Source organism: Scyliorhinus canicula, chromosome 13, assembly GCF_902713615.1.
Source record: "Scyliorhinus canicula chromosome 13, sScyCan1.1, whole genome shotgun sequence".
NCBI lineage: Eukaryota > Metazoa > Chordata > Chondrichthyes > Carcharhiniformes > Scyliorhinidae > Scyliorhinus > Scyliorhinus canicula.
Window position 1 is genome coordinate 17,994,768 of NC_052158.1, and position 26,163 is coordinate 18,020,930.

Sequence of the window (26,163 nt, forward strand, 5' to 3'; positions counted from 1 at the left end):
GAAGTGAAATCCAGGAAGTGCAGAGCTGAACAGGAATTGACAGTGAAAGAGCTGGAACAGGGAAGGAGAGAGAGACTCTGGGCACTGAGATGGCATCTCCAGATCTCACACAGGAACTAACCTGTCCCATCTGTCTGGAGATATTCACCCACCCGGTGTCTCTGGAATGTGGACATAATTTCTGCAGCTCCTGCATCTCCCAGAGTTGGCAGAAGGTCCCGGGAGATGTTTCCTGCCCCCAGTGTCGACAGGTCTTCACCCAGAGGAACGTCAGGCCCGCTCGGACCCTGAGTAACGTCGTGGAGAAGTTCAGAGAGGTGAAGGTGACACAGCCACAGGAGGAGTTTTACTGTCAGGAACACGAGGAGAAGCTGAAACTCTTCTGTGAAGATGAACACAAAGCGATCTGTCTGGTGTGTGGGATGTCCAGAGCTCATAAGACGCACAGTGTGATCCCAATAAAGGAGGCAGCCCAGATATACAAGGTACTGGATCACTGCTCCTGGCACAGGTAGATGGGGAAGAGGGACAGGGTGTAAGTCACAGAGAGAGAGAGTGTTTGTAGAATGTGGGGAGGGGAAGAGAGAGCGGGAGAGACAGAGATAGGAAAGGGGAGAGGGATGTTGAAATAGGAGAGGGTTGAAGCAAGTAGAGGATTGATTGAGGAGGGGAATTAACCTGGAGAAGGATATTTGCAATAAACAGAATTAACCCACAGCTTCTACTTTGTTTATTGAGTGTAATGAATCCTGAGAATATCTCCTTCTCTACCTCACTGGTCTAACCCTATTTAAAAACAGCAAAACCCTCCAGAAGGTGACAATGATTGTTTCCTTTGACAAACCCATTTGTGTCCTTTCTGTCTCAGAACAAGTTAGAAACATCATTGGAAACTCTGCAGAAGCAAATGGACCTCAGTCTTCACAGTAAAAGAGAACGAGAGGATGGGATTTTCCACATGAAGGTAGGAGAGTGTCCTTTAGGCTTTGTGTAAACTTCCCTGTGTTTGTTATTGAGAGTGAGTGAGCTCCTCACACAGTCAGAGAGAGAGTTTTACTGAATAAAATGCTGCTGCTCTAAAGTACACTGCGGGCTGCTCCCTGAACTGCAATATAAGGGAGCGTCTGTAAATTGCAGATTATTATGACAGTGTGAAAATGTATTATTTTCTCTCTCAAGCCAATCCCATCGATTGATGAAATAAATCATGTCTGTAACTCACTGCCGGAGATCTATTATTCTCTCTATAAACCATCTGAACCCCTCGATTAAATTCCAGTCTGTAACTCACTCCTAGGAATCCATTGTTCTATTTTTAAACCATCTGAAACCCTCGATTAGACTCCAGTCTGTAACTCACTCCCAGGTATCCATTATTCTATATATAAACCATCTGAACCCCTCGATTAGATTCGAGTCTGTAACTCACTCCCAGGTATCCATTATTCTATATATAAACCATCTGAACCCCTCGATTAGACTCCAGTCTGTAACTCACTCCCAGGCATCCATTATTCTATATATAAACCATCTGAACCCTTCGATTAGATTCCAGTCTGTAACTCACTCCCAGGTATCCATTATTCCATATATAACCATCTGAACCCCTCGATTAGATTCCAGTCTGTAACTCACTCCCAGGTGTCCATTATTCTATATATAAACCATCTGAACCCCTCGATTAGATTCCAGTCTGTAACTCACTCCCAGATATCCATTATTCGTTATATAAACCATCTGAACCCCTCGATTAGATTCCAGTCTGTAACTCACTTCCAGGTATCCATTATTCGTTATATAAACCATCTGAACCCCTCGATTAGATTCCAGTCTGTAACTCACTCCCAGGTGTCCATTATTCTATATATAAACCATCTGAACCCCTCGATTAGATTCCAGTCTGTAACTCACTCCCCGGTATCCATTATTCGTTATATAAACCATCTGAACCCCTCGATTAGATTCCAGTCTGTAACTCACTCCCAGGTATCCATTATTCTATATATAAACCAACTGAACCCCTCGATTAGATTCCAGTCTGTAACACACTCCCAGGTATCCATTATTCTCTATATAAACCATCTGAACCCCTCGATTAGATTCCAGTCTGTAACCTACTCCCAGGTATCCATTATTCTATTTTCAACCATTTGAACCCTTTGATTATATTCTAGTCTGTAACTCTCTCCTTAATATTCTTATTTAGGATTAACCATTGGAATCACTTTACAATGTTTGTTTGTAACTCACTCCCACATAGCCAATATTCCATCAAACTGTTCAGCCGGCAGTGAGCTGTTATTATTTGTTATCCTTGCTGGATATAAATTTTTATCCCTATATCCCAGTGGACAGAGACCAGGGACACTGGGATTATAAACATTGTTTATTCCGTTCTGTATTCAATCTGTTCCAGGCTGAAGTTGACAGACTGAGAAATGAAATCAACAGTGAATTTGAAAAGATGCACAAGTTCCTGTTTGAGAAGGAGGAGCTGATGAAAGCAGAGTTGGAGAGAAAAAGCAATAAAATATTCGAGGAAATGGAGAACAATTTAACCAAAACCATGGATGAAATGTCTTCTCTTGAAGCAGCAATAAGAGATCTTAAATCGAGGCTGGAGGTACAAGAGGCTCCAGAGTTCCTCAAGGTACAAAATCTCTTTGTCTTGTGCAGTGAAACATTCCAGAGACTGAGGGCGGGCACTCTGACCTTTAACCTCTGGGTTTGGTTTAGGCCTCAGTCTGATTGGTTGGATGATTGTCTCTTTGTGCTGTCAGTAAGGGTCCAATGGGAAATGAGGTGAGATAATCTCAGTGTGATTCCGATACACAGTTTAACCACGGCACTGATTGATGATTGGACTCCGAGAGAGCTGGGCTGGGAACTGGAGATGTTTACAATGCTGCAGATGGAGTTCTACTGAGATCTGCTGAGGATGGGTGAAAGTGCATTATTGCAGGGGTGATGGAGATATGGTTAGAGAGATAAGAATGGGAGCGGGTGAGGGTAGAACACCCAGCTGGACAACAGTGGATAGGCGGTGGAGGAGGATGGTGTGATCGACCGTGTCAAAGGCTGCAGACTGACCGAGAATAATGAGGAGGGAAAGTTTGTAAGGATGGGTTTTTTAGGGCGATGGGTGATTATGTAGATTTAAATGACAGAGAGAGACAACAGCTGAAGAGATGAAACAGTTTCCAATCCCAGCTAACATGGGGACCAGGAGGGGAGGTTGGGAGATCAGTAGTTTTTGGGAATAGGATGGAGGGGACAGGAGGTGGGTCTGATGGACAAAATGAGCTGCGAGAGGGAATGAAAGGAAAAAGTAAAAGTTATTTTCTAATTGAAATCTTGGTCTCTCAAATTCTACTCGAGATTTACAACAAGAACTCTTTAATCTGACTCGATCATGTCTATTCTGTTTCTTTCCCCTCAGGATATTCAAGACCTGTTGATGAGGTAAGCAGGTATAAAGAAACAGTTTTGTGATGTGATCACTGCTGTCTCTCTAACACACACTGATTTCCAGACCTGTTTTTACAGGAGTCAGATGGAGTTTCACAAGCCTGGAACTGTCTCCACTCAGTTACCTGTGGATATCGCTGGTGAACCAGTCAAATACATCAAAGTGTGGAGGGAAATGAGAGCAGTGATTTCACCAGGTATCATTCTCTGTATATTACTGTCTCCCTGCTGTTATCCACGTGATTAATGAGGTTTGACACACTGATGAAATGATTAGAAGATCAGAAGGAATAAGAACAGGAGTGGTCCAGCCCAGTAAACCTGCTCTGATTTTTGATAAGATTATGTCTGATCTAATTGTGGCCTTTACTCCACTTTCCTGCCTGTCCCAGATGACCCTTAACCCCGTTGATCAACAATCTATGGAACTTGGTCATGAATCAATGACCCAGCCTCTGCTGCTCTCTGTGGGAGAGAATTCCAAAGACTAATATTGTGAATGCGTGTCTAATTCACTTGTCTCTCAGTCCGGAAGAAACGATCTCGAACACGTCCGTACTTCAGAATATTCTTTATTGCGATCGGGCCTCTCTCTAGGTATTCCAAAGAAACACCTCTCTGAGAGTGCCAAAGTCTTGCTCAAAGCACCCCTCTTTTATATGTTTTTTAAGGGGTTGTCCCTTATATTCACTTGAACTTGCCCACACTTCAAAGCATAGTTTGGTTATTACAATAGTTCCAGTACATGATTTTACAGACTTTGAGGTTATCTATTGGCACATGATAATGTAGCAGTTTTAGCTTAATTAATAAATGTTAGCTATAGTTGCAAGCGGCTCCCATATTTCATATCTCGTCATCCGGCCATGCGCCTTGTTTCTCAAGGCTGTTTGGCTCATAGTCATGAGTCGGTTCACGACTTCAAATATCACTCCCTTCTCTGAGCATCCTTCAATGGCTTCAATAACACATTCCTCTACTCTGAGCAAATCCATTCTCCTTCAATGGCTTCAATAACACATTCTTTTAATTTGTGATTTTCCACTAATGTATCCCGGTCATTCTGGCTTGTTCTAGCTATTAACCCTTGCTTCACATCCTCACTATCCCTCTCCGAGAAGGAATTCCTCCTCAACTCTGTCTTCAATAGAGGCCCCTTCATTTGATGCTGTGTCACCGACACCTCGATTGGCCCAGAGATCAAACATCCTCCCAGCATCGACCCTGGTGAAGGAATCCCCTCAGAATGTTATGTTTCAATAAGATAACCTCTTATTCTTCTAAACTCCAGTGAGTACAGACCCAACCAGCTCAACCTTTCCTCATAAGACAATCCCTTCATCCCAGGAATCAGCCCAGTGAACCTTCTCTGAACTGTGTCCAATGAGAGTCTCTCCCTCCTGATGTAAGGAGATCAGATCTGAACACAGTACTCAAGCTGCAGTCTCACCAATCCCCTGAAATGTTGGAGCAAGTCTTCCCTACTTTACACTCCATCCCTTTTCCAATAAAGGCCAACATTCCATTTGTTTTCCTCATTCCTTGCTGCACCTGGACACTAACTTTTAGTGATTGATGTACAAGGTCCCCCAGATCCCTCTGTACTGCAGCATTCTGCTGTCTCTTTCTATTGAAATAATTTGCTGCTTTTCTATTCTTCCTGCCCAGGTGGACAACCTCCCATTTTCCCACATTATACTCCATCTGCTAAATCTTTGTCCACTCACTTAACCGGTCTATATCCCTTCGCAGACATTTTGTATCCACCTCACAACTTCCCGACCTAACTTTGTGGCATCAGTAAATTTGGCTCCAGTATATTCGGTTTCTTCATCCAATCAGGAATATTGATCATAAATAGTTGTATTCCCATCAGTGATCAGTAATCTCGGGAATTTGGAAATATTACAACCAATGCATCTACTTTCTCTCCAGCCCCTCCTTTAAAATCCTGGGATGCAGGACATCAGGTCCAGGGGACAAGTTGCCTTAAGTCCCATCAGTTTTCCAGATATTTTTTCTCTGGTGATCATGATTGTTTAAAGTTTATCTCTCCGTTTTCCTTCCTGCTTTTCCCGAACACTGGATGACACCAGGTGTTGTTCTCTGTATATTGTTGGGCATTTTTTCTTTCCCCAGGTTATCGGAAAACATTTATTTAACGATATTTTGAAATTTCTTAGGGACATTGCCAGACCTCAGCACAGAGCACTGATTGCCCCCCACATGCCCCGTTGCTGAGACTGATACACTTCCCCTCACTCCGTACACCAGTTACCATGACTACATTATATCCCCTCTGTGACCAAGGACAGGAACTCCCAACTTAGGCAGACTTCACCTTCTGTCTCTCCCTCAGCACTTTGTCTTGCTGTGAATGGAATTCAGTTCAGAGAAGTGTGAGGTTCATGTATTGGGAGGGGGAAGATATGGCAAGGGAATGGACAATAATAATAGGGGCTGGTTTAGCTCACTCGGCTAAATCACTGGCTTTTAAAGCAGACCAAGCAGGCCAGCAGCACGGTTCGATTCCCGTACCAGCCTCCCCAGACAGGCGCCGGAATATGGCGACTAGGGGTTTTTCACAGTAACTTCATTGAAGCCTACTCGTGACAATAAGCGATTTTCATTTCATTTTTCATTTTTCAATAAGTGGTAAGATAGTGAGAGGTGTGGAGGAACAGAGGGAGATTTGAGTTTATGTCCACAGATTCAGGACAGGTGGAAAAAGTGGTGATGATAACACACCGGATATTTTCCTGTACTGACCACGGAATAGAAAATAAGCGCTGGGAGGTAATGTCGGAACTTTAGAAAACACGTTAGTCCACAGCTAGAGTACTTTATATCTTTCTGGTCAGTGTGTTGGAGAGGTTACCGAGGAGATTAATGAGGGTGTTGGCTGGTTCAGAGAACTTGAGTTCTGCGTTATGATTGGATAGACTGGGGTTGTTTTCATTGGATCAGAGGAGGCTGAGGGGAGATTTAATTGAGGTGTATAAAGTTAGGAGTGTCCAGATAGAGTGGAATGGAAATCCCGAGTCCCATTGCCTCGGGTTCCCTGATCAGGGAGAATAGATACAGGGTAAGAGGGAGGAGGGTTAAAGGGATTATTTTCACACACACTGTGGTCTAGATCTAGGAGTCACAGACTGAAAGGTTGATAGAGGCAGAAACCCTCATAACATTTATAAAGTAATCAGATCTGCACTGAAAGTGCCGTAACCAAAAGAGTTACGGAGCAGAAACTGGAAACCGGGATTGGGCTGGAGAATTCTATTTCAGCCGAATCTCACATATTGCTCTGAAATTGCCTCTTTTTGTGAATTCCAGAATGTTTAAAAAAACAAGAGGTGACCATTCGGCCCATTGTGTTCCTGCTAGCTCACTGCAAGACCAACTCACCCAGGGCCATTCCTTCACCTTTTTCTCTGTCGCTCTGCAGATTTAAGTTCTTCAGTTAATGATTCAATTCCATATGAAAGCTGTGATTGAATCTGATTCCACCACAGTGCATTCCTGATCCTAAACACTCGCTGTGTGAAAAGGATTTTCCTCACGTTAATATGGCTTCTTTTGTCAATCAGTTTAAATTCTGTGTCCTCTGGTTCTCTTCTCTCAGTAGAACCACCTCAGCTTCTCCAATCTGTGTTCGTAACTGAAGTTCCTCCTCCAAGGAACCATCGCGTTGATTGTTTCCTGCACACTCTCTCTAATGCCCTCACATCCTCCCTCAAAGTGTGTTGCCCATATCAGAGTTGAGGGTTAACCAGTGTTGTATACAGATATAACTTTGTCACTCTATTCTGTGTTAATAAAGCCTAAGATGCTGCATTCTTTATTAACCACTCTCTCTCCTTGTCCTGTCACCGCTAATTGTGAAATGATATCCTGTGCATCAAGGTTTAGGTCATTAATTTACATCAGGAAAGTCAGAACCCTTTGAATACCAATGTATATCTATCTTCAGTCTGAACAAGCAACAACTGTCATTCACCCCGTTTCATATCCATGTTGCTACTGTCCTCGTTATTCTGTATATTTTCTATGTTTCTGCCTGTTAGGGTGACTGTTCCCCTGTTGCCACGGAGACCAGGGAACATACGAGGAGGTTAAAGAGCAAAACCGTGTATTGAGATATTGAAGTTATTTCTCTGTCATTTAGATGTCAATTTTCCACCAGGGTCACTCCTTCCAGCTCATCAACCCCCTTGTCCTGACTGAGATCTCGGAGGGGGGTGTAGTGCTGGAGGAGGAGAGCCCACCCCCTTGTCCTGACTGAGATCTCGGAGGGGGGTGTAGGGCTGGAGGAGAAGAGCCCACCCCCTTGTCCTGACTGAGATCTCGGAGTGGGGTGTAGGGCTGGAGGAGGAGAGCCCACCCCCTTGTCCTGACTGAGATCTCGGAGTGGGGTGTAGGGCTGGAGGAGGAGAGCCCACCCCCTTGTCCTGACTGAGATCTCGGAGGGGGTGTAGGGCTGGAGGAGGAGATCCCACCCCCTTGTCCTGGCTGAGATCTCGGAGGGGGGTGTAGGGCTGGAGGAAGTTACAGAGATACTGGCTGGGGGGGGGGGGAATGCCGTGTAGACATTTACGTTTGAGATATGTCTGGGTCAGAAGGCGATGACGGTCAGTGAGAATGGGGTCTTGGGAACGGGGAAGGTTAGGAGGATCATGGGGGGGGGGGGGGGGATGTGGTTGGTGATGGGTGTATGGGTCTTGGTGGAAGTTATGACTGTGGGCAGCAGAATTTGGATGATCTCACGCTTCCGTTTCGGGTTCCACGTTGAAAATAAATGAACGCACATCCAGACTCCCCCTTGACTGTTGTGCACAAAGCAGTGAGACAGTTAATGTTTCAATCCCATTCACAAATTGAAAAACGTGTCAACACTGTCCAAAAAATGTCACAACAGGCTGGACACAGGGCGGTGACCGAGTTCCTACAATTTGGCTTCACCGAGGTCCTGTACTGGAGAGAGATCTTTATTCTCAGTGAATTGATGCTGATCTGTGCTGGGTGAATGGAGCTGAGGGAATGGGGAGGAATTTCTTCAGACACTCTGTCCCTGAGCTTCCACAGTTCCTGGGCTGAGGGAAGGGGTGATGTCCCATCACCGTCTGTACACGTCTCGTCATTCACTCCTGTTTTTCTCACAGTAACAGCTTCCCAATCATGTTCCCATCCTATCCCTTCATTCCCTTTGTACTCAGGAATATATCGCTCTCTGTGTTGAATATACTCACTGACATCTCATCGAGAGAGAGGATTCCAAAGATTCACAACTCTCTCTGAGGGAAGGAATTTTTCCTCATCTCAGTCTTAAATGGACGACCCCTTATCCTGATTCTGTGACCCCCTCGTTCTAGACCAGTCTCAGCATCTACCCTGTCAGGGTCTCTGAGAATTGTATTTGTTTCAATAGGATCATCTCTTATTCTTCTGAACTTCAAAGAATATAGAGCCATCCAACTCAATCCTTCCTCATTTCGGAAAACCCTTTCATTGCAAGAATCAATTCCGTGAACCTTCATTGCTCCCTCTAAGGTAAGTATATGTTTCCTCAGGTAAGGAGACTGAAACTGTCCACAGTCCTCCAGCTGTGTCCACACTCAATCCCTGTTACATTGCAGCGAGACTTATTCTCTTATACTTCAACCCCATTGTAATAAAGGCTAAGATACCATTAACCTCCCTAATTGTTCACTGTATCTGCTTGTTAACTTTCTCTGCTTCATGGATACACAAATCCCTCTGATTCCCAACATTTACAAGTCTCTCATCTTTTAAAAATATCCTGAGATCCTCATGTCAAAGTGGCTGAATTGACAGAAGCTGTTGGTATTGAGCTCCGGCAGTCTGTGGCACCATTCAGTTAGCTCATAACTGATCCATATCCGAAATGTAGACCAGAACGTCACGTGATGGGAGCGTGCCAAAATTCCCTGGATGTGGGAGTCATTGCCGAGCATCCCAAACAGACTGTGATGGCTGGCCACTGGGCCTGAACACTGCCGGAGGCAACACCAGACACACAGCAGCCGAGATCTGAACACCCAGGGGATGGGTCCCAGCACCGGGGACATGTCCACGGCCGGAGGGTGGGTGAGTTCGATGGGGAAGGGACCAGCACCCGGTCCAGGTACAGTTATGTGCAGGAGTCAGGGGTACAGGTCTGGGGTCCGTTGAGGGGGGGCCCGTTGGGCTCGATCGGGATGTGTGGATTCTCACAGGCCACAGCCGACATGTCCATCTGACAGGTCACGGGAGCCCTGTTTGCCCAGGAGGAAAACTACCTCAAGTTTGACAAGGACCCAGCCGATCAAAATGCCCAGGCAGCAGGATTCTCCGCTGTCGCCGGGATGCCTCAGGTCCAGGGGCTGATAGACTGCACGGATGTCGCCTTGCGCGCACCAGGCCAGCTGGGAGTGCCCTACATCAACAGGAAGAGGTTCCACTCCCTGAACGTGGAACTCGTGTCTGATCACCACATGCAGATCATGCACGTGTCTGCACGCTTCCCAAGGAGTGTGCACGACAGCCACATCCTGGGGCAGTCAGACGTCCCCGGCCTATTTGAGGACCACCCCAGGATGGCGGCTGGCTCTTGGGGATCATGGGTACCCGCTGAGGACCTGGCTAATGACACCAGTATGGAGACCCGGTACAACGAGGCTAATGTGGCCACTCGAGCTGCAATGGAGTGGTCCATCGGACTGCTTCAATGCCCTCCCGATGCCTCGGCCGGTCTGGTGGTGCCCTGCACACCCCCTGGAGGGTCACCCGCTTTGTGGGGTCTGATGTGTTCTCCACAACCTGACACAGGAGCAGGGTGAAGGTAGGGGATGAGGAACCTGTGGCCAACTCCGAGGTGGAGGTGACAAGGACGAGGGTGATGAGGAGGCGCTGGACCAGCAGGGGCTGGAGGACCAGCCGGAGGCTGCAGGACAGGCAGCAGCGGCCAGGATCCGGCCAGCCTGGAGGGCCCAGGAAGGCCCAAATACCCACTTCACACAGGGTGTGGCTTCTTTCATCATCGCAACCTTCCTCCCATTTCTCACCCTCCCAGGGTATCACATCAGGGTGCTGGAGCTGTGTCGGCACCGTCAGCGGCTCACTGTCGAGGACAGAAGGTGATGATAACCCACAGAGAGCTGAGCGTTGGTGTTCCTCAGTGTAGTCTGACCCCCGGCCTCTCTGCTGAGTGCTCGCCCAGACCCATCACCTGCACGCGGGGTTGGTGTGTATGGTGGAGGGCGGGGGGTGGGGGGGGGGGGGGGGGCTGTTGGTGCATGTCTGGAGAGTTGGGCCAAGGGTTCGGAGGTCACCCACATTCGGAGGAAAGTGATAGAGGTGTTATACTGGTTGTGGTGAGGGGTTTTTAATGTTTCACAGGCGTCCAACAGTGCCCAACTCTCCCGATGGTACCGCCCCACGTCTCGTCTCGGATATTCGGTACCGCGTCTCGGATATTCCCATCTGAGAGTGGGACATGACCCGCAAAACTTCATCACGTTCAGTTTGATATTGGATCACATCCCACAGCAAGGCAGACATATTGCTGAAGCCCTCAGCCATGACCGTTACAAACTGCGTGATGCCTTGGACACCTTCATTACTGAAGCTGACGTTGTGCACCAGGCTCTCCACTGCGGTCGCCACCCTAGCAGTGTTGGCCTCAGTGCCACGCATTACCGGCGACATCTTCTGCGACCATAGCCTCTGGTACTCCTCCAATTGGCTATGGTCCTGCTGGAGAGTCGCTGACATCTCCCTCTGAATGTCTCGAACGTTCCCCAACATCTCCATCAGCTCCGGGATGGCCTGGTCATAGACTCAGCATCAGGCTGGGAACCAGCTGGGTCCTGGGATCCATCAGACCTCAGGCTGCTGTCTCTCCTGATGGACATCAGCAGCTGTGTGATGCTCACCACATTGTGCCCCAGAGGCCTGACCGCTAACGTTGCCCAGCGAGGTGTGTGTTTCTGCGCTGGTAGAGGGTGGGGATGACAGTGTGCCGCGTCGATTGTGGCATCCACGGAGCTGCTCTCCTAGATGGTCTCATGGGAGGCAGGGGACCGGACCACCCCAGATGGCAGGGTACTGTCGGCTGGAGGACCTGTGGGAGAATGGACACGTGGTCAATGGGAGGGATGGAGGACCTGTGGGAGAATGGACACGTGGTCAATGGGAGGGTTGGAGGTCCTGAGGGAGAATGGACACGTGGTCAATGGGAGGGATGGAGGACCTGAGGGAGAATGGGCACGTGGTCAATGGGAGGGTTGGAGGACCTGTGGGAGAATGGACACGTGGTCAATGGGAGGGATGGAGGACCTGAGGGAGAATGGACACGTGGTCAATGGGAGGGTTGGAGGACCTGTGGGAGAATGGACACGTGGTCAATGGGAGGGATGGAGGACCTGAGGGAGAATGGGCACGTGGTCAATGGGAGTGAGGGGTCAGCATGTGTGTCAGGGCATCGTCAGGCATACGTGTGGCCCACAGTAGTTGGGGGGAGCTGGAAAGAAAGGGAGATGGGGGTGAAGGGTGGGGGGTTGAAGGGAGGGTTGCGGTGATAGATGCTCGCTTGGGGGCGGAAGGATCTTGGGAAGGGGGGGGGGTAGGGGTAGTGTCCACTCACCCGTGCTGCCCAGTGTAGATCATTGACCTTCTTGCGGCACTGGAGGCCAGTCCTCCTGGTCACGCTTCCCGAGCTGACAACCACTGCCACTTCATCCCAGGCAGCAGTGGCTGCCCTGTGCCTCACCCTCCGGGAGTCTTGGGGAAACAGGACATCCCTTCTGGCCTTGACTCCAGCCAGGAACCTCCCCAGGTCCGAGTCTCCAAGCCTTGGGGCCGGACGACTCAGCAGCATGGCTGCCAGCTGAGTGGGGTTGGCTGTACGAGATGTTTAAGTGCTGCTCAACCTTGTTAGCGGGTGGGGGGGGGGGGAGGGGTGGGGGGGGGGGTGGGGGGGGGGGGGTGGCTGATGAGCGCGGTCCCGGTGAATCGGCTGGCGATCCTTCATTTGCGTTGTGAAGTCCGTTAGGTCCTCGTTAAGTGGATCAATTAACGTTGTATTGCGTTTCCAGCCTCGCCAGGCTAGATGCCAGGAAGCTCGCAGCAGTTCCCGCTCGCTACCACACTCGGAAACCTCCAGAGAATCACACCCTTTGTTTCACAGAATCAGACAGTGCAGAACAGGCCATTCAGCCCATCAAGTCTGTGCTGACATGTGGAGAAAAGCCCTGCCCGACCGACCTAATCCCATTACCAGTACGTGACCCATAGCAATGAATATTATGACGTGCCAAGGGCTCACCCAGCTGCTTCTTACAGGATGTGAGGCAACCCGCCTCTACCACCCTCCCTGGCAGTGCATTCCAGACCGTCACCACCCTCTGGGTACTCACATCTCCTCTAAACCTCCTGCCCCTCACCTTCAACTTGTGTTCCCTCGTGTCTGACCGTTAAACTGAGGGACCAGCTGTTCCCTACCCACCCTGCCCATGCCCCTCATAATCAGTCAGAGCTGACAGCAAATGACATTTATTTTGTTTTAAACATTTTATTAGGGTATTTATAGTTTTTATTATAATAACAATAACAACAACATGAACAGAGTATATTAGACATTTCCATCCTTGACACCTCCGGACGAACCCGAACATTGACCCTCTTAGGGCGAACTTTATTTTCTCCAGACTGAGAAACCCAGCCATGTCGCTAACCCAGGTCTCTGCACTCGGAGGCTTCCAGTCCCTCCACATCAACTGTATCCGTCTCCAAGCTACCAGGGAGGCAAAGGCTAAAATGTCAGCCTCTCTCGCACCTGGACTCCCGGCTCTCCAACACTCCAAAGATCGCCATCTCTGGACTCGGCACCACCATTGTTTTAAGTACCGTGGACATGACATCAGCGAAACCTTGGCAAAAGCTTCTAAGCTTCAGGCATGCCCAAAACATGTGGACATGATTTGCTGCCCCCCCCCCCCCCCCCCCCCCCCCCCCCCCGCTCGCCTCACAACCTGTCCTCTATCCCAAAAAACCTGTTCATCTGGGCCACTCTCCTGTGTGCCCGTTGGACTACCTTAAATTGTATCAGGCTGAGTCTGGCACATGATCAGGATGTTAACCCGACCTAAGGCATCCGCCCACAGCCCCGCCTCTATCTCTCCCCCTAGCTCATCTTCCCACCTGCCCTTTAGCTCCTCTATCTGAATTTCCTCCAACTCCATAAGCTCTTTGTAAATATCCGATACCTTCCCCTCTCCCTCCCCCATTCTGGAAACTACCCTGTCCTATATCCCACGTGGTGCAGGAGCGGGAAGGTCGGAACCTGCCTTCTCAAAAAATCCCATACCTGCAGATACCTAAAACCATTCCCTGCTGGCAGTTCAAATTTCTCCTCCAAATCCTTCAAACAGGGGAAGCTCCCATCTATAAATAAATCTCCCATCCTCTCAATCCCTGCTCTCTGCCATTTCCCGAAACCTTCCATCTAGCCTTCCCGGTACAAACCGATGGTTATTGTAAATCGGGGCCCAGACCGATGCTCCCTCCGCTCTCCTATATTTCCTTCACTGCTCCCAGACTCTCAGGGCCGCCACCACCACCGGGCTTGTGGAGTACCGGGGCCGGTGAGAACGGCAGAGGTGCTGTAATCAGTGCCCCCAGATTTGTGTCCTTGCATGATGCCGCCTCTACACTCACTCCCACACCGAACCCCTACCCCAGTACCCACTTCCTAATCATGGCTATATTTGCCACCCAGTAGTAGTTACAGACGTTCGGCCGTGCCAACCTACCCTCCACCCGACTACACTCCAGCAACACTTTCTTCACTCGTGGGGGTTTACCCGCCCACACAAAGCCCGAAATCACCCTATTTATAAAGCTGGGGAGACACTGAAAAACAAACAGAAATCTGGGGAGGACCGTCATTTTTACGGTCTGTCCCCTCCCCGCCAGTGACAGCGGGAGCATGTCCCATCTCCCAAAGTCCTCCTTCATCTGCTCCACAAACCGGGACAAGTTTAACTTGTGCAGTGTCTCCCATTCCCGAGCCACCTGGATTCCCAGATAGCGAAAGCTCCTTCCCACCATTCTAAACGGCAGCTCTCGCAGTCTCCTCTCCTGCCCCCGCGACTGAATCGCGAACATCTCACTTTTCCCCATATTCAATTTCTACCCCGAAAACCGACGTAAATCCCCGAGGATCCGCATAATCTCCCCCATCCCCCCTAACGGGTCAGAAATATACAGGAGCAGGTCGTCCACATAAAGCGAGATTCAGTGTTCCCCCCAACACAGACCAGCCCATTCCAGTTCCTAGAAGCTCTTAACGCCTTTGCCAATGGCTCTATGGCCAGAGGGAGAGGTCACACCCTTGCCTTGTCCCCCGGTGCAGCTTAAAATAGCCCGACATCAGCCGATTCGTTCGCACGCTTACTACTGGTGCCTGATACAGCAACCGCACCCAATCAATGAAGCCCTGTCCAAACCCAAACCTTCCTAACACCTTCCACTCCACCCGGTCAAAGGCCATCTCCACGTCCATTGCAACCACCATCTCCATTTCGCCCCCCCCCCCCCCCCCCCCCCCACTCTGAGGGCATCATGATAACGTTTAGGAGCCTTCCAACATTGGCCCAGAGTTGCCTGCCCTTCACAAACCCCATCTCTTCTTCCCCGATCAGCTCCGGAACACAGTCCTCTATCCTTGTGGCCAAAATTGTAGCCAGCAGTTTGGCGTCCACATTCAATAGGGAGATTGGCCTGTATGACCTGCAGAGCTCAGGGTCCTTCTCCCACTTTAGAATCAATGAGATCGAGGCCGGTGACATTGTTGGGGAAAGGGCACCTCGCTCCCTTGCCTCATTAAATGTCCTCACCAGCAGCAGGCCCAACATCTCCGAGAACTTCTTTTAAAATTTCAGTGGGTAGCCATCCAGGCCCGGGGCCTCACCCGACTGCATGCCCTCCAGCCCGTCCATTATTTCCTCAATTTCAATTGGGGCCCCCAACCCTTCCACCAATCCTTCCACCATCTTCAGGAACTTTAACTGACCCAGGTACTGCCTCATCCCCTCCAACCCAGCCGGGGGTTCCGACTCACATAACTTGCTATAAAACTCCTTAAACACCTCACTCACCCCCACTGGGTCCAGAACCCCATTCCCACCTCTGTCCATTACTCTCCCTATCTCCCTGGCCTCCTCCCTTTTCCTCAGCTGCCGTGCTAGCATCCTCCTGGCCTTCTCCCCATAATCACATACCGCCCCCCTCGCCTCCTGCTATTGCTGCAATGCCTTCCCTGTAGATAACAGGCCAAACTCCATCTGTAGCCTCTGCCGCTCCCTCAGTAACCCCACCTCTGGAACCCCCGAATATCTCTTATCCACCTGGAGTATTTCCCCAACCAACCTATCCCTCTGTGCTCGTTCCGCCTTTTCTCATTGGGCTGATATCGAGATTAGCTCCCCCCTAACCACTGCCTTCAGAGCTTCGCACTCCGTTGCTGCCGAGACGTCCCCCCGTGTCATTTATTTCCAAATAGTTCTGGATAGACTTGCTCACCCGCCCACACACCCCCTCATCTGCTAATAGTCCCACATACAACCTCCATAACGGGCGCTGCCCTCTCTCTTTACTCACCCGTAAATCCACCCAAAGTGAGGCATGGTCCGACACAGCGATCGGCAAATACTCGGTATCAACCACCCCCGCCAGTAACGCCGTGCTCAGGTAGTCGATCCGAGAATATACTTTGTGGACATGGGAGAAAAAAGAAAACTCCTTCACTCTTGGCCGTCCAAACCTCCGTGTGACGGACAAATGATTGTCCATCATTTGTGGACACTGGGGGCAGGAAACATCTCCCGGGACCTTCTGCCAACTCTGGGAGATGCAGGAGCTGCAGAAATGATGTCCACATTCCAGAGACACCGGATTGGGTGAATATCTCCAGACAGATGGGACAGGTTAGTTCCTGTGTGAGATCTGGAGATGCCATCTCAGTGCCCAGAGTCTCTCTCTCCTTCCCTGTTCCAGCTCTTTCACTTTCAATTCCTGTTCAGTTCTGCACTTCCTGGATTTCACTTCACGTGATCAGTGACACACTCAGTGTCAGCAACTTTGGAATTAAATCAAACTGACCCCGTTATTGTGTCTGGAGCCTTTTTTACTTTTATAAATTCAGCTTTCTCACATTATTTCTCTTCTCTCTCTACAAACCTACCCCTTGAAAACTCTCTCTCCCCTTTCCCCACCTCCCTCAACTCCCCCGTGTGAGGAACTCAGCAATGGCTTTCTTAGTTACAATCCAGACCATCCTTACAGCTGTTTCTGTTACTAACCTCCTGCCCCCCAACCCACTGACCAAACATCCCCCCTTCACCCCCACATCTTTCTCTAGTTTCTCTCCTCACCCTCCCCCCAAGTCCTTTCCAAATCTATCTCATCCCTGAGCCCCTCCTTATCCTCTCTCCACCCTGTCACCATCTGACCCTCATTCTGACAAAAAACATCTTTTTGAACATGTCCACCCCCATTTCCAACCTCCCCCTTCTCCAAATTCCTGGAGAGTCTCCCTCTCTCCCTCCCAAATCCGGGCCCATCTTTTCCCCCCTCAATCCTGCCGGAACCTCTCTGATCAGCTTCTGGACAGGAAGATGGAAAGTTGCTGCAGAGTTTAGGTAACACACACACACAGACACCCAGAGGAACGTCAGGCCCGCTCGGACCCTGAGTAACGTCGTGGAGAAGTTCAGAGAGGTGAAGGTGACACAGCCACAGGAGGAGTTTTACTGTCAGGATCACGAGGAGAAGCTGAAACTCTTCTGTGAAGATGAACACAAAGCGATCTGTGTGGTGTGTGGGATGTCCAGAGCTCATAAGACGCACAGTGTGATCCCAATAAAGGAGGCAGCCCAGATATACAAGGTACTGGATCACTGCTCCTGGCACAGGTAGATGGGGAAGAGGGGCAGGGTGTAAGTCACAGAGAGAGAGAGTGTTTGTAGAATGTGGGGAGGGGAAGAGAGGGCAGGAGAGACCGGGATAGGGAAGGGGAGAGGGATGTTGAAAGAGGAGAGGGTTGGAGCGAGTAGAGGATTGATTGAGGAGGGGAATTAACCTTGAGGAGGATAACTGCAATAAACAGAATTAACCCACAGCTTCTACTTTGTTTATTGAGTGTAATCAATCCTGAGAATATCTCCTTCTCTACCTCACTGGCCTCACTCTATTTAAACCCTCCAGAAGGTGACAATGATTGTTTCCTTTGACAAACCCATTTGTGTCCTTTCTGTCTCAGAACAAGTTAGAAACATCATTGGAAACTCTGCAGAAGCAAATGGACCTCAGTCTTCACAGTAAAAGAGAACGAGAGGATGGGATTTTCCACATGAAGGTAGGAGAGTGTCCTTTAGGCTTTGTGTAAACTTCCCTGTGTTTGTTATTGAGAGTGAGTGAGCTTCTCACACAGTCAGAGAGAGAGTTTTACTGAATAAAATGCTGCTGCTCCAAAGTACATTGCGGGCTGCTCCCTGAACTGCAATATAAATTTCAGATTATGATAACAATGTGAAAGTGTCTTAATTTCTCTCTCAAGCCAATCCCATCGATTGATGTAATAAATCATGTCTTTAACTCATTCCCGGGGATCTATTATTCTATATATAAACCATCTGAGCCCCTCGATTAGAGTCCAGTCTGTAACTCACTCCCAGGTATCCATTATTCTATATATAAACCATCTGAACCCCTCGATTCGATTCCAGTCTGTAACTCACTCCCAGGTATCCATTATTCTATATATAAACCATCTGAACCCTTCGATTAGAGTCCAGTCTGTAACTCACTCCCAGGTATCCATTATTCTATATATAAACCATCTGAACCCCTCGATTATATTCCAGTCTGTAACTCACTCCCAGGTATCCATTCTGAATTCCACAATTAGATTCCACTCAGTCACTCAGCCCTTGATGTCTATTATTTCATAATTAACTACTGGAATCACTTTATAATGTTTGTTTGCAACTCACTCCCACATACCCAATATTTCATCAAACTGTTCAGCCGGCAGTGAGCTGTTATTATTAGTTATTCTTATTGGATATAAATTTTTATCCTATATCCCAGTGGAGAGAGACCAGGGACACTGGGATAATAAACATTGTTTATTCCGTTCTGTCTTCAATCTGCTCCAGGCTGAAGTTGACAGACTGAGAAATGAAATCAACAGTGAATTTGAAAAGATGCACAAGTTCCTGTTTGAGAAGGAGGAGCTGATGAAAGCAGAGTTGGAGAGAAAAAGCAATAAAATATTCGAGGAAATGGAGAAGAATTTAACCAAAACCATGGATGAAATGTCTTCTCTTGAAGGAGCAATAAGAGATCTTAAATCGAGGCTGGAGGTACAACTGGCCCCAGAGTTCCTCAAGGTACAAAATCTTTGTCTTGTCCAGTGAAACATTCCAGAGACTGAGGGTGGGCACTCTGACCTTTAACCTCTGGGTTTGGTTTAGGCCTCAATCTGATTGGTTGGATGATTGTCTCTTTGTGCTGTCAGTAAGGGTCCAATGGGAAATGAGGTGAGATAATCTCAGTGTGATTCCTATACACAGCGTAACCACGGCACTGATTGATGATTGGACTCCGAGAGAGCTGGGCTGGGAACTGGAGATGTTTACACTGCTGCAGATGGAGTTCTACTGAGATCTGCTGAGGACGGGTTAAAGTGCATTATTGCAGGGGAGATGGAGCTATGGTTAGAGAGATAACTGAGGGTAGAACGCCCAGCTGGACAACAGTGGAGGGGCGATGGAGGAGGATGGCGTGATCGACCGTGTCAAAGGCTGCAGACTGATCGAGAATAATGAGGAGGGAAAGTTTGTAAGGATGGGTTTTTTGGGGAGAGGGGTGAAGATGTAGATTTAAATGAGAGAGAGGGACAACAGCTGAAGAGATGAAACAGTTTCCAATCCCAGCTAACATGGGGACCAGGAGGGGAGGTTGGGAGATGAGTAGTTTTTGGGAATAGGATGGAGGGGACAGGAAGTGGGTCTCATGGACAAGATGAGCCCCGAGAGGGAATGAAAGGAAAAAGTAAAAGTTATTTTCTAACTGAAATCTTGGTCTCTCAATTTGTACTCGAGATTTACAACAAGAACTCTTTAATCTGACTCGATCATATCTATTCTGTTTCTTTCCCATCAGGATATTCAAGAGCTGTTGATGAGGTAAACAGATAAAAAGAAACAGTTTTGTGATGTGATCACTGCTGTCTCTCTAACACACACTGATTTCCAGACCTGTTTTTACAGGAGTCAGATGGAGTTTCACAAGCCTGGAACTGTCTCCACTCAGTTACCTGTGGCTATCGCTGGTGAACCAGTCAAATACATCAAAGTGTGGAGGGAAATGAGAGCAGTGATTTCACCAGGTATCATTCTCTGTATATTACTGTCTCCCTGCTGTTATCCACGTGATTAATGAGGTTTGACACACTGATGAAATGATCAGAAGATCAGAAGGAATAAGAACAGGAGTGGTCCAGCCCAGTGAACCTGCTCTGAGTTTTGATCAGATCATGTCTGATCTGATTGGGGCCTTTACTCCACTTTCCTGCCTGTCGCAGATGACCCTTAACCCCCCTGTTAATCAACAATCTATGGAACTTGGTCTGTCTTCAATAGAGGCCCCTTCATGTAATGCTGTGTCACCTACACCTCGATTGGCCCGGAGATCAAACATCCTCCCAGCATCTACCCTGGTGAAGGAATCCCCTCAGAATGTCATGTTTCAATAAGATAACCTCTTATTCTTCTAAACTCCAGTGAGTATAGACCCAACAAGCTCACCTTTCCTCATCCCAGGAATCAGCCAGTGAACCTTCTCTGAACTCTGTCCAATGAGAGTCTCTCCCTCCTGATGTAAGGAGATCAGATCTGAACACAGTACTCAAGCTGCAGTCTCACCAATCCCCTGTAAAGTTGGAGCAAGTCTTCCCCACTTTACACTCCTTCCCTTTTCCAATAAAGGCCAACATTCCATTTCTTTCCCACATTCCTTGCTGCACCTGGACACTAGCTTTTAGTGATTGATGTACAAGGTCCCCCAGATCCCTCTGTACTGCAGCATTCTGCTGTCTCTTTCTATTGAAATAATTTGCTGCTTTTCTATTCTTCCTGCCAAGGTGGGCGAACCTCCCATTTTCCCACATTATACTCCATCTGGTAAATCTTTGTCCACTCACTTAACCGGTCTATATCCCGCAGACACTTTGTATCCTCCTCACAACTTCCCAACCTCACTTTGTGGCATCAGAAAATTTGGCTCCAGCATATTCGATTTCTTCATCCAATCAGGAATATTGATCATAAATAGTTGTATCCCCATCACTGATCAATAATCTTGGGGATTTGCAAAGATTACAACCAATGCATCCACTTTCTCTCCAGCCCCTCCTTTAAAATCCTGGGATTACGGACATCAGGTCCAGGGGACAAGTTGCCTTTAATCCCGTTAGTTTTGCAGATATTTTTTCTCTGGTGATCATGATTGTTCAAAATGTATCCCTCCCTTTTCCCTCCTGCTTTTCCCCAACACTGGATGACCCCAGGTGTTGTTCTCTGTATATTGTTGGGTATTTTTCTTTCCCCAGGTTATAAGAAAACATTTGTTTAACGATATTTTGACATTTCTGAGGGACATTGCCAGACCTCAGCACAGAGCACCGATTGGTCCCCACATGCCCCGTTGCTAAGACTGATACACTTCCCCTCACTCCGTACACCAGTCACCATGACTACACTCTGTCCCCTTCTGTGGCCAAGAACAGGAACGCCCAACTTAGGCAGACATCACCTTCTGTCTCTCCCTCAGCACTTTGCCTTGCTGTGAATGGAATTCAGTTCAGAGAAGTGTGAGGTTAATGTATTGGGAGAGGGAAGATATGACAAGGGAATAGCCAATAAGTGGTAAGATAGTGAGAGGTGTGGGGGAATAGAGGGAGATTTGAGTTTATGTCCACAGATTCAGGACAGGTGGATAAAGTGGTGACGCTAACACACCGGATATTTTCCTGTACTGACCACGGAATAGAAAATAAGCGCTGCGAGGTAATGTCGGAACTTTAGAAAACACGTTAGTCCACAGCTAGAGTACTTTATATCTTTCTGGTCAGTGTGTTGGAGAAGTTACCGAGGAGATTAATGAGGGTGTTGGATGGTTCAGAGAACTTGAGTTCTGCGTTATGATTGGATAGATTGGGCTTGTTTTCATTGGATCAGAGGAGGCTGAGGGGAGATTTAATTGAGGTGTATAAAATTAGGAATGTCCAGATAGAGTGGAAAGGAAATCCCGAGTCCCATTGCCTCGGGGTCCCTGATCAGGGAGAATAGATACAGGGTAAGAGGGAGGAGGGTTAAAGGGATTATTTTCACACACAATGTGGCCTGGATCTAGGACTCACAGACTGAAAGGTTGAGAGAGGCAGAAACCCTCATAACATTTATAAAGTAATCAGATCTACAGTGAAAGTGCCGTAACCAAAAGAGTTACGGAGCAGAAACTGGAAACCGGGATTGGGCTGGAGAATTCTATTTCAGCCGAATCTCACAGGTTGGTCTGAAATTGCCTCTTTCTGTGAATCCCAGAATATTTACAAAACGAGAAGTGACCATTCGGCCCATTGTATTCCTGCTAGCTCACCAACTTACCCAGGGCCATTCCTTCACCTTTTTCTCTGTCGCTCTGCAGATTTAAGTTCTTCAGTTAATGATTCAATTCCATATGAAAGCTGTGATTGAATCTGATTCCACCACAGTGCATTCCTGATCCTAAACACTCGCTGTGTGAAAAGGTTTTCCCTCACGATAATGTGGCTTCTTTTGTCAGTCAGTTTAAATTATGTGTCCTCTGGTTCTCTTCTCTCAGGGGAACTACCTCAGCTTCTCCAATCTGTGTCCGTAACTGAATTTCCTCCTCCCAGGAATCATTGTGGTGAATGTTTCCTGCTCTCTCTCTCTAATGCCCTCACATCCTCCCTCAAAGTGTGTTCCCAGAACAGAGTTGAGGGTTAACCAGTGTTTATACAGATATAACTTTGTCACTCTATTCTGTGTTAATAAAGCCTAAGATGCTGCATTCTTTATTGACCACTCTCTCTCCTTGTCCTGTCACCCCTAATTGTGAAATGATATCCTGTGCATCAAGGTTTAGGTTGTTAATTTACATCAGGAAAGTCAGAAACTTTTGAACACCAATGTGTATCTCTCTTCAGTCTGAACAAGCAACAACTGTCATTCACCCCGTTTCATATCCATGTTGCTACTGTCCTCGTTATTCTGTATATTTTCTATGTTTCTGCCTGTTAGGGTGACTGTTCCCCTGTTGCCAGAGACTAGGGAACATACGAGGAGGTTAAAGAGCAAAACCGTGTATTGAGATATTGAAGTTATTTCTCTGTCATTTAGATGTCAATTTTCCACCAGGGTCACTCCTTCCAGCTCTACAGCCCCCTTGTCCTGACTGAGATCTCGGAGGGGGTGTAGGGCTGGAGGAGGAGAGCCCACCCCCTTGTCCTGGCTGAGATCTCGGAGGGGGTTGTAGGGCTGGAGGAGGAGAGCCCACCCCCTTGTCCTGACTGAGATCTCGGAGGGGGATGTAGGGTTGGAGGAGGAGAGCCCACCCCCTTGTCCTGGCTGAGATCTCAGAGGGGGGTGTAGGGCTGGAGGAAGTTACAGAGATACTGGCTGGGAGGATGCCGTGTAGACATTTAAGTTTGAGATATGTCTGGGTCAGAAGGCGATGGAATGGAATTCCCAGTGGGAATGTAGCTGTTGTCCGTGTTATCTCATCACTGAGTCAGAAAGCTGTAGATTTTTGTCCCATTCCAGAATCTGGAGCAGGAAGTCCAGACTGACAATCCCAGCGCAGTACTGAGGAAGTGGCAGCACGGTGGCCTAGTGGTTCACACAGTTGCTTCACAGCTCCAGGGTCCCAGGTTCGATTCCCGGCTGGGTCACTGTCTGTGCGGAGTCTGCACGTTCTCCCCGTGTCTGCATGGGTTTCCTCCGGGTGCTCCGGTTTCCTCCCACAGTCCAAAGATGTGCAGGTTAGGTGGATTGGCCGTGATAAATTGCCCTTTAGGCCGGTACAGACTCACTGGGCCGAATGGCCTCATTCTGCACTGTACATTCTATGATCTGTGATCTATGAAGTGCTGCAGTGTTGGAGGAGCCTCTTTCCGATGAGACTTTCCACCTTTTCAGCTGGAGGGCAATGATCCAGTGGCTGGAGTTTGAAGAGGAGGAGGAGAGCCCACCCCCTTATCCTGACTGAGATCTCGGAGGGGGGTGTAGGGCTGGAGGAGGAGAACCCACCCCCTTTTCCTGACTGAGATCTCGGAGGGGGTATAGGGCTGGAGGAGGAGAGCTTACCCCCTTGTCCTGACTGAGATCTCGGAGGGGGGTTTAGGGCTGGAGGAGGAGAGCCCACCCCCTTATCCTGACTGAGATCTCGGAGGGGGGTAGGGCTGGAGGAGGTGACAGAGATAGGGGGCGCGATTCTCCGCTCCCCACGCCGGGAAGGAGAATCGCGGGAGGGCTGGGCGACTAATTTCACGCCCCCCTTGGCGCTCCCCGCGATTCTCCCACCCCCTCGCTCGGAAAAATCGGCGCTCGCTGTTTTTCACAGCGACCGGCGATTCTTCGACCCGGATGGGCCGAGCGCCCGGCCGTTCGCGACCGTTTCACGACGGCAGAAACTACACCTGGTCGCTGCCGTCGTGAAATCGCCGTAAGATGCCCGTTTGGGGCTTGTAGGGGGCCTGGTGGGGACTGAGCACCACGACTGTTCTCGGGAGGGGACAGGCCCGCAATCGGTGCCCACCGATGGTCGGGCTGGCGTCTCAACGGGACGCAATTTTTCCCCTCCGCCGCCCCGTTAGATCAAGCCGCCATGTCTTGCGGGACGGCTGAGGGGAAGACGGCAACCGTGCATGCGCGGGTCGGAGCCGCAAGTATCAAGGCCCGGCGGCCGAGAATAAAGGAGCGCCGCTCCTAGCCCCCCGGGTGGGGGTGAATACGGTGAGAGGAGCGGCCTCCGAGGCCGTTGTGAAACTCGGCCGAGTTCACGACGGCCTTCAAGATTTTTCCCGGGAGCGGAGAATCTCGCCCAGGGTGTGGGCAGTGAGAATTTTAAGATCGAGGCATTGCTGAGTTCAAAGCTGATGAGCATCAGTGAGCACTGGGGGGGCTGAAATTATCAACAGGGGACAACCAGTGTCAGATTCCAGTAGATTGAGTTCAGGGCGGTGACCGACTTCCTACAACTTGTCTTAACCGAGGTCCTGTACTGGAGAGAGATCTTTATTCTCAGTGAATTGATGCTGATCTGTGCTGGGTGAACGGAGCTGAGGGAATGGGGAGGAATTTCTTCAGACACTCTGTCCCTGAGCTTCCACAGTTCCTGGGCTGAGGAAAGTGGTGATGTCCCATCACCGCCTGTACACGTCTCGTCATTCACTCCTGTTTTTCTCTCAGTAACAGCTTCCCAATCATGTTCTCTTCCAGTTCCAGCATCTCTCACCCTGGACCCAGAGACAGCACACAACCAACTCATCATTTCCCAGGATCTGACTATTGTGAGGTTTGTGGACAGGGTCCTTATTGCCCTTCCCAATAATCCAGAGAGATTTGATAATTACTTGTATGTTTTGAGCTCCCAGAGTTTCACATCAGGGAGACACTACTGGGAGGTGGGTCTTGGAAACAAACCTCTCTGGATTGTGGGTGTCTGCAGAGAGTCTGTCAACAGGAAAGCGGGGATCACACATTCACCTGAGAATGGATTCTGGGTCATCGCCCGGCTTCCTGACTGCAAATCATTGAAAATCCCGGATGTCATCTCCCAGCTGAAAGTGAAACCCCGGAAGTTGGGAATTTACCTGGATTATGAGGGAGGACAGGTATCATTTTACGATGCTGAGGACATGTCTCACCTGTACACCTTCACTGACACATTCACTGAGAAACTCTATCCCATCTTTAATCCCTGTAATAATAACTCTGGTAATAACCCTGAGCCACTCACACTGCTCTCTGGGTAACGCAGTGGGACACGTTTTGGGAGGTCGGAGTTTTAGTGAGAAGCCTGATTCACTGTCTGAACAGCTCATGTTGTCCTGATTCTCTGCTGTGTGCTGTCAGGGGGTGAGTGTGTTTCTGTATTGTTTATTCTGTAAATTTAACTCAGATTCTCCACCCATCCCACTGTCCCGATCTCAATCTAATGGGGCCCATAAACACTGGGCTGGTATAGAATGAAGCATAATCTCCTGAATTGTGGTAACTGTGCCCAGCTCTCGAACAATTCATTGTGAATCTTTATTTTGTTTCCTCCCTTGAATAAATATTTTATTTGAAGACGGGGCTGACACCTGGTGTGATGATTATTGATTCAGTGAATGAGCAGAAAGAATGTTTTTTCACTCCTGTATGGGATGTGGGTGTCGCTGGCTGAGCCCTCGTTGCCCATCCCTAATTGCCCTTGAGAAGCTGGTGTAGGTACATCCACAGTGCAGTTAGGGATGGAGTTCCAGGATTTGACCCAGCAACAGTGAAGGAATGGCCGATATGTTTCCAAGTCAGGATGGTGAGTGACTGGAAGGGAACCTCCAGGTGG

At 48.8% G+C, this 26,163-nt stretch overlaps 1 protein-coding gene across 1 annotated transcript; it reads left to right on the plus strand.

Moving 5' to 3' along the window:
* LOC119976499 (E3 ubiquitin-protein ligase TRIM39-like) lies at positions 1-25,909 on the plus strand. Its single transcript, XM_038817043.1, has 11 exons — positions 1-485; positions 869-964; positions 2,417-2,650; positions 3,440-3,462; positions 3,547-3,665; positions 17,183-17,412; positions 17,786-17,881; positions 18,684-18,917; positions 19,693-19,715; positions 19,800-19,918; positions 25,023-25,909. The coding sequence occupies exons 1-11, from the start codon at positions 90-92 to the stop codon at positions 25,586-25,588; spliced, it is 2,136 nt and encodes a 711-aa protein (XP_038672971.1). The 5' UTR covers positions 1-89; the 3' UTR covers positions 25,589-25,909.
* Positions 25,910-26,163: the final 254 nt, after the last annotated feature.

What these genes read in the sequence shown, in the direction of transcription:
- LOC119976499 (XM_038817043.1), top strand. Translation starts at nt 90, where the DNA reads ATGGCATCTCCAGATCTCACACAGGAACTAACCTGTCCCATCTGTCTG. An exon ending in ATGGGATTTTCCACATGAAG is followed by an intron (nt 965 to 2,416) that starts GTAGGAGAGTGT and finishes AATCTGTTCCAG; the next exon opens with GCTGAAGTTGACAGACTGAG. An exon ending in ATGGGATTTTCCACATGAAG is followed by an intron (nt 17,882 to 18,683) that starts GTAGGAGAGTGT and finishes AATCTGCTCCAG; the next exon opens with GCTGAAGTTGACAGACTGAG.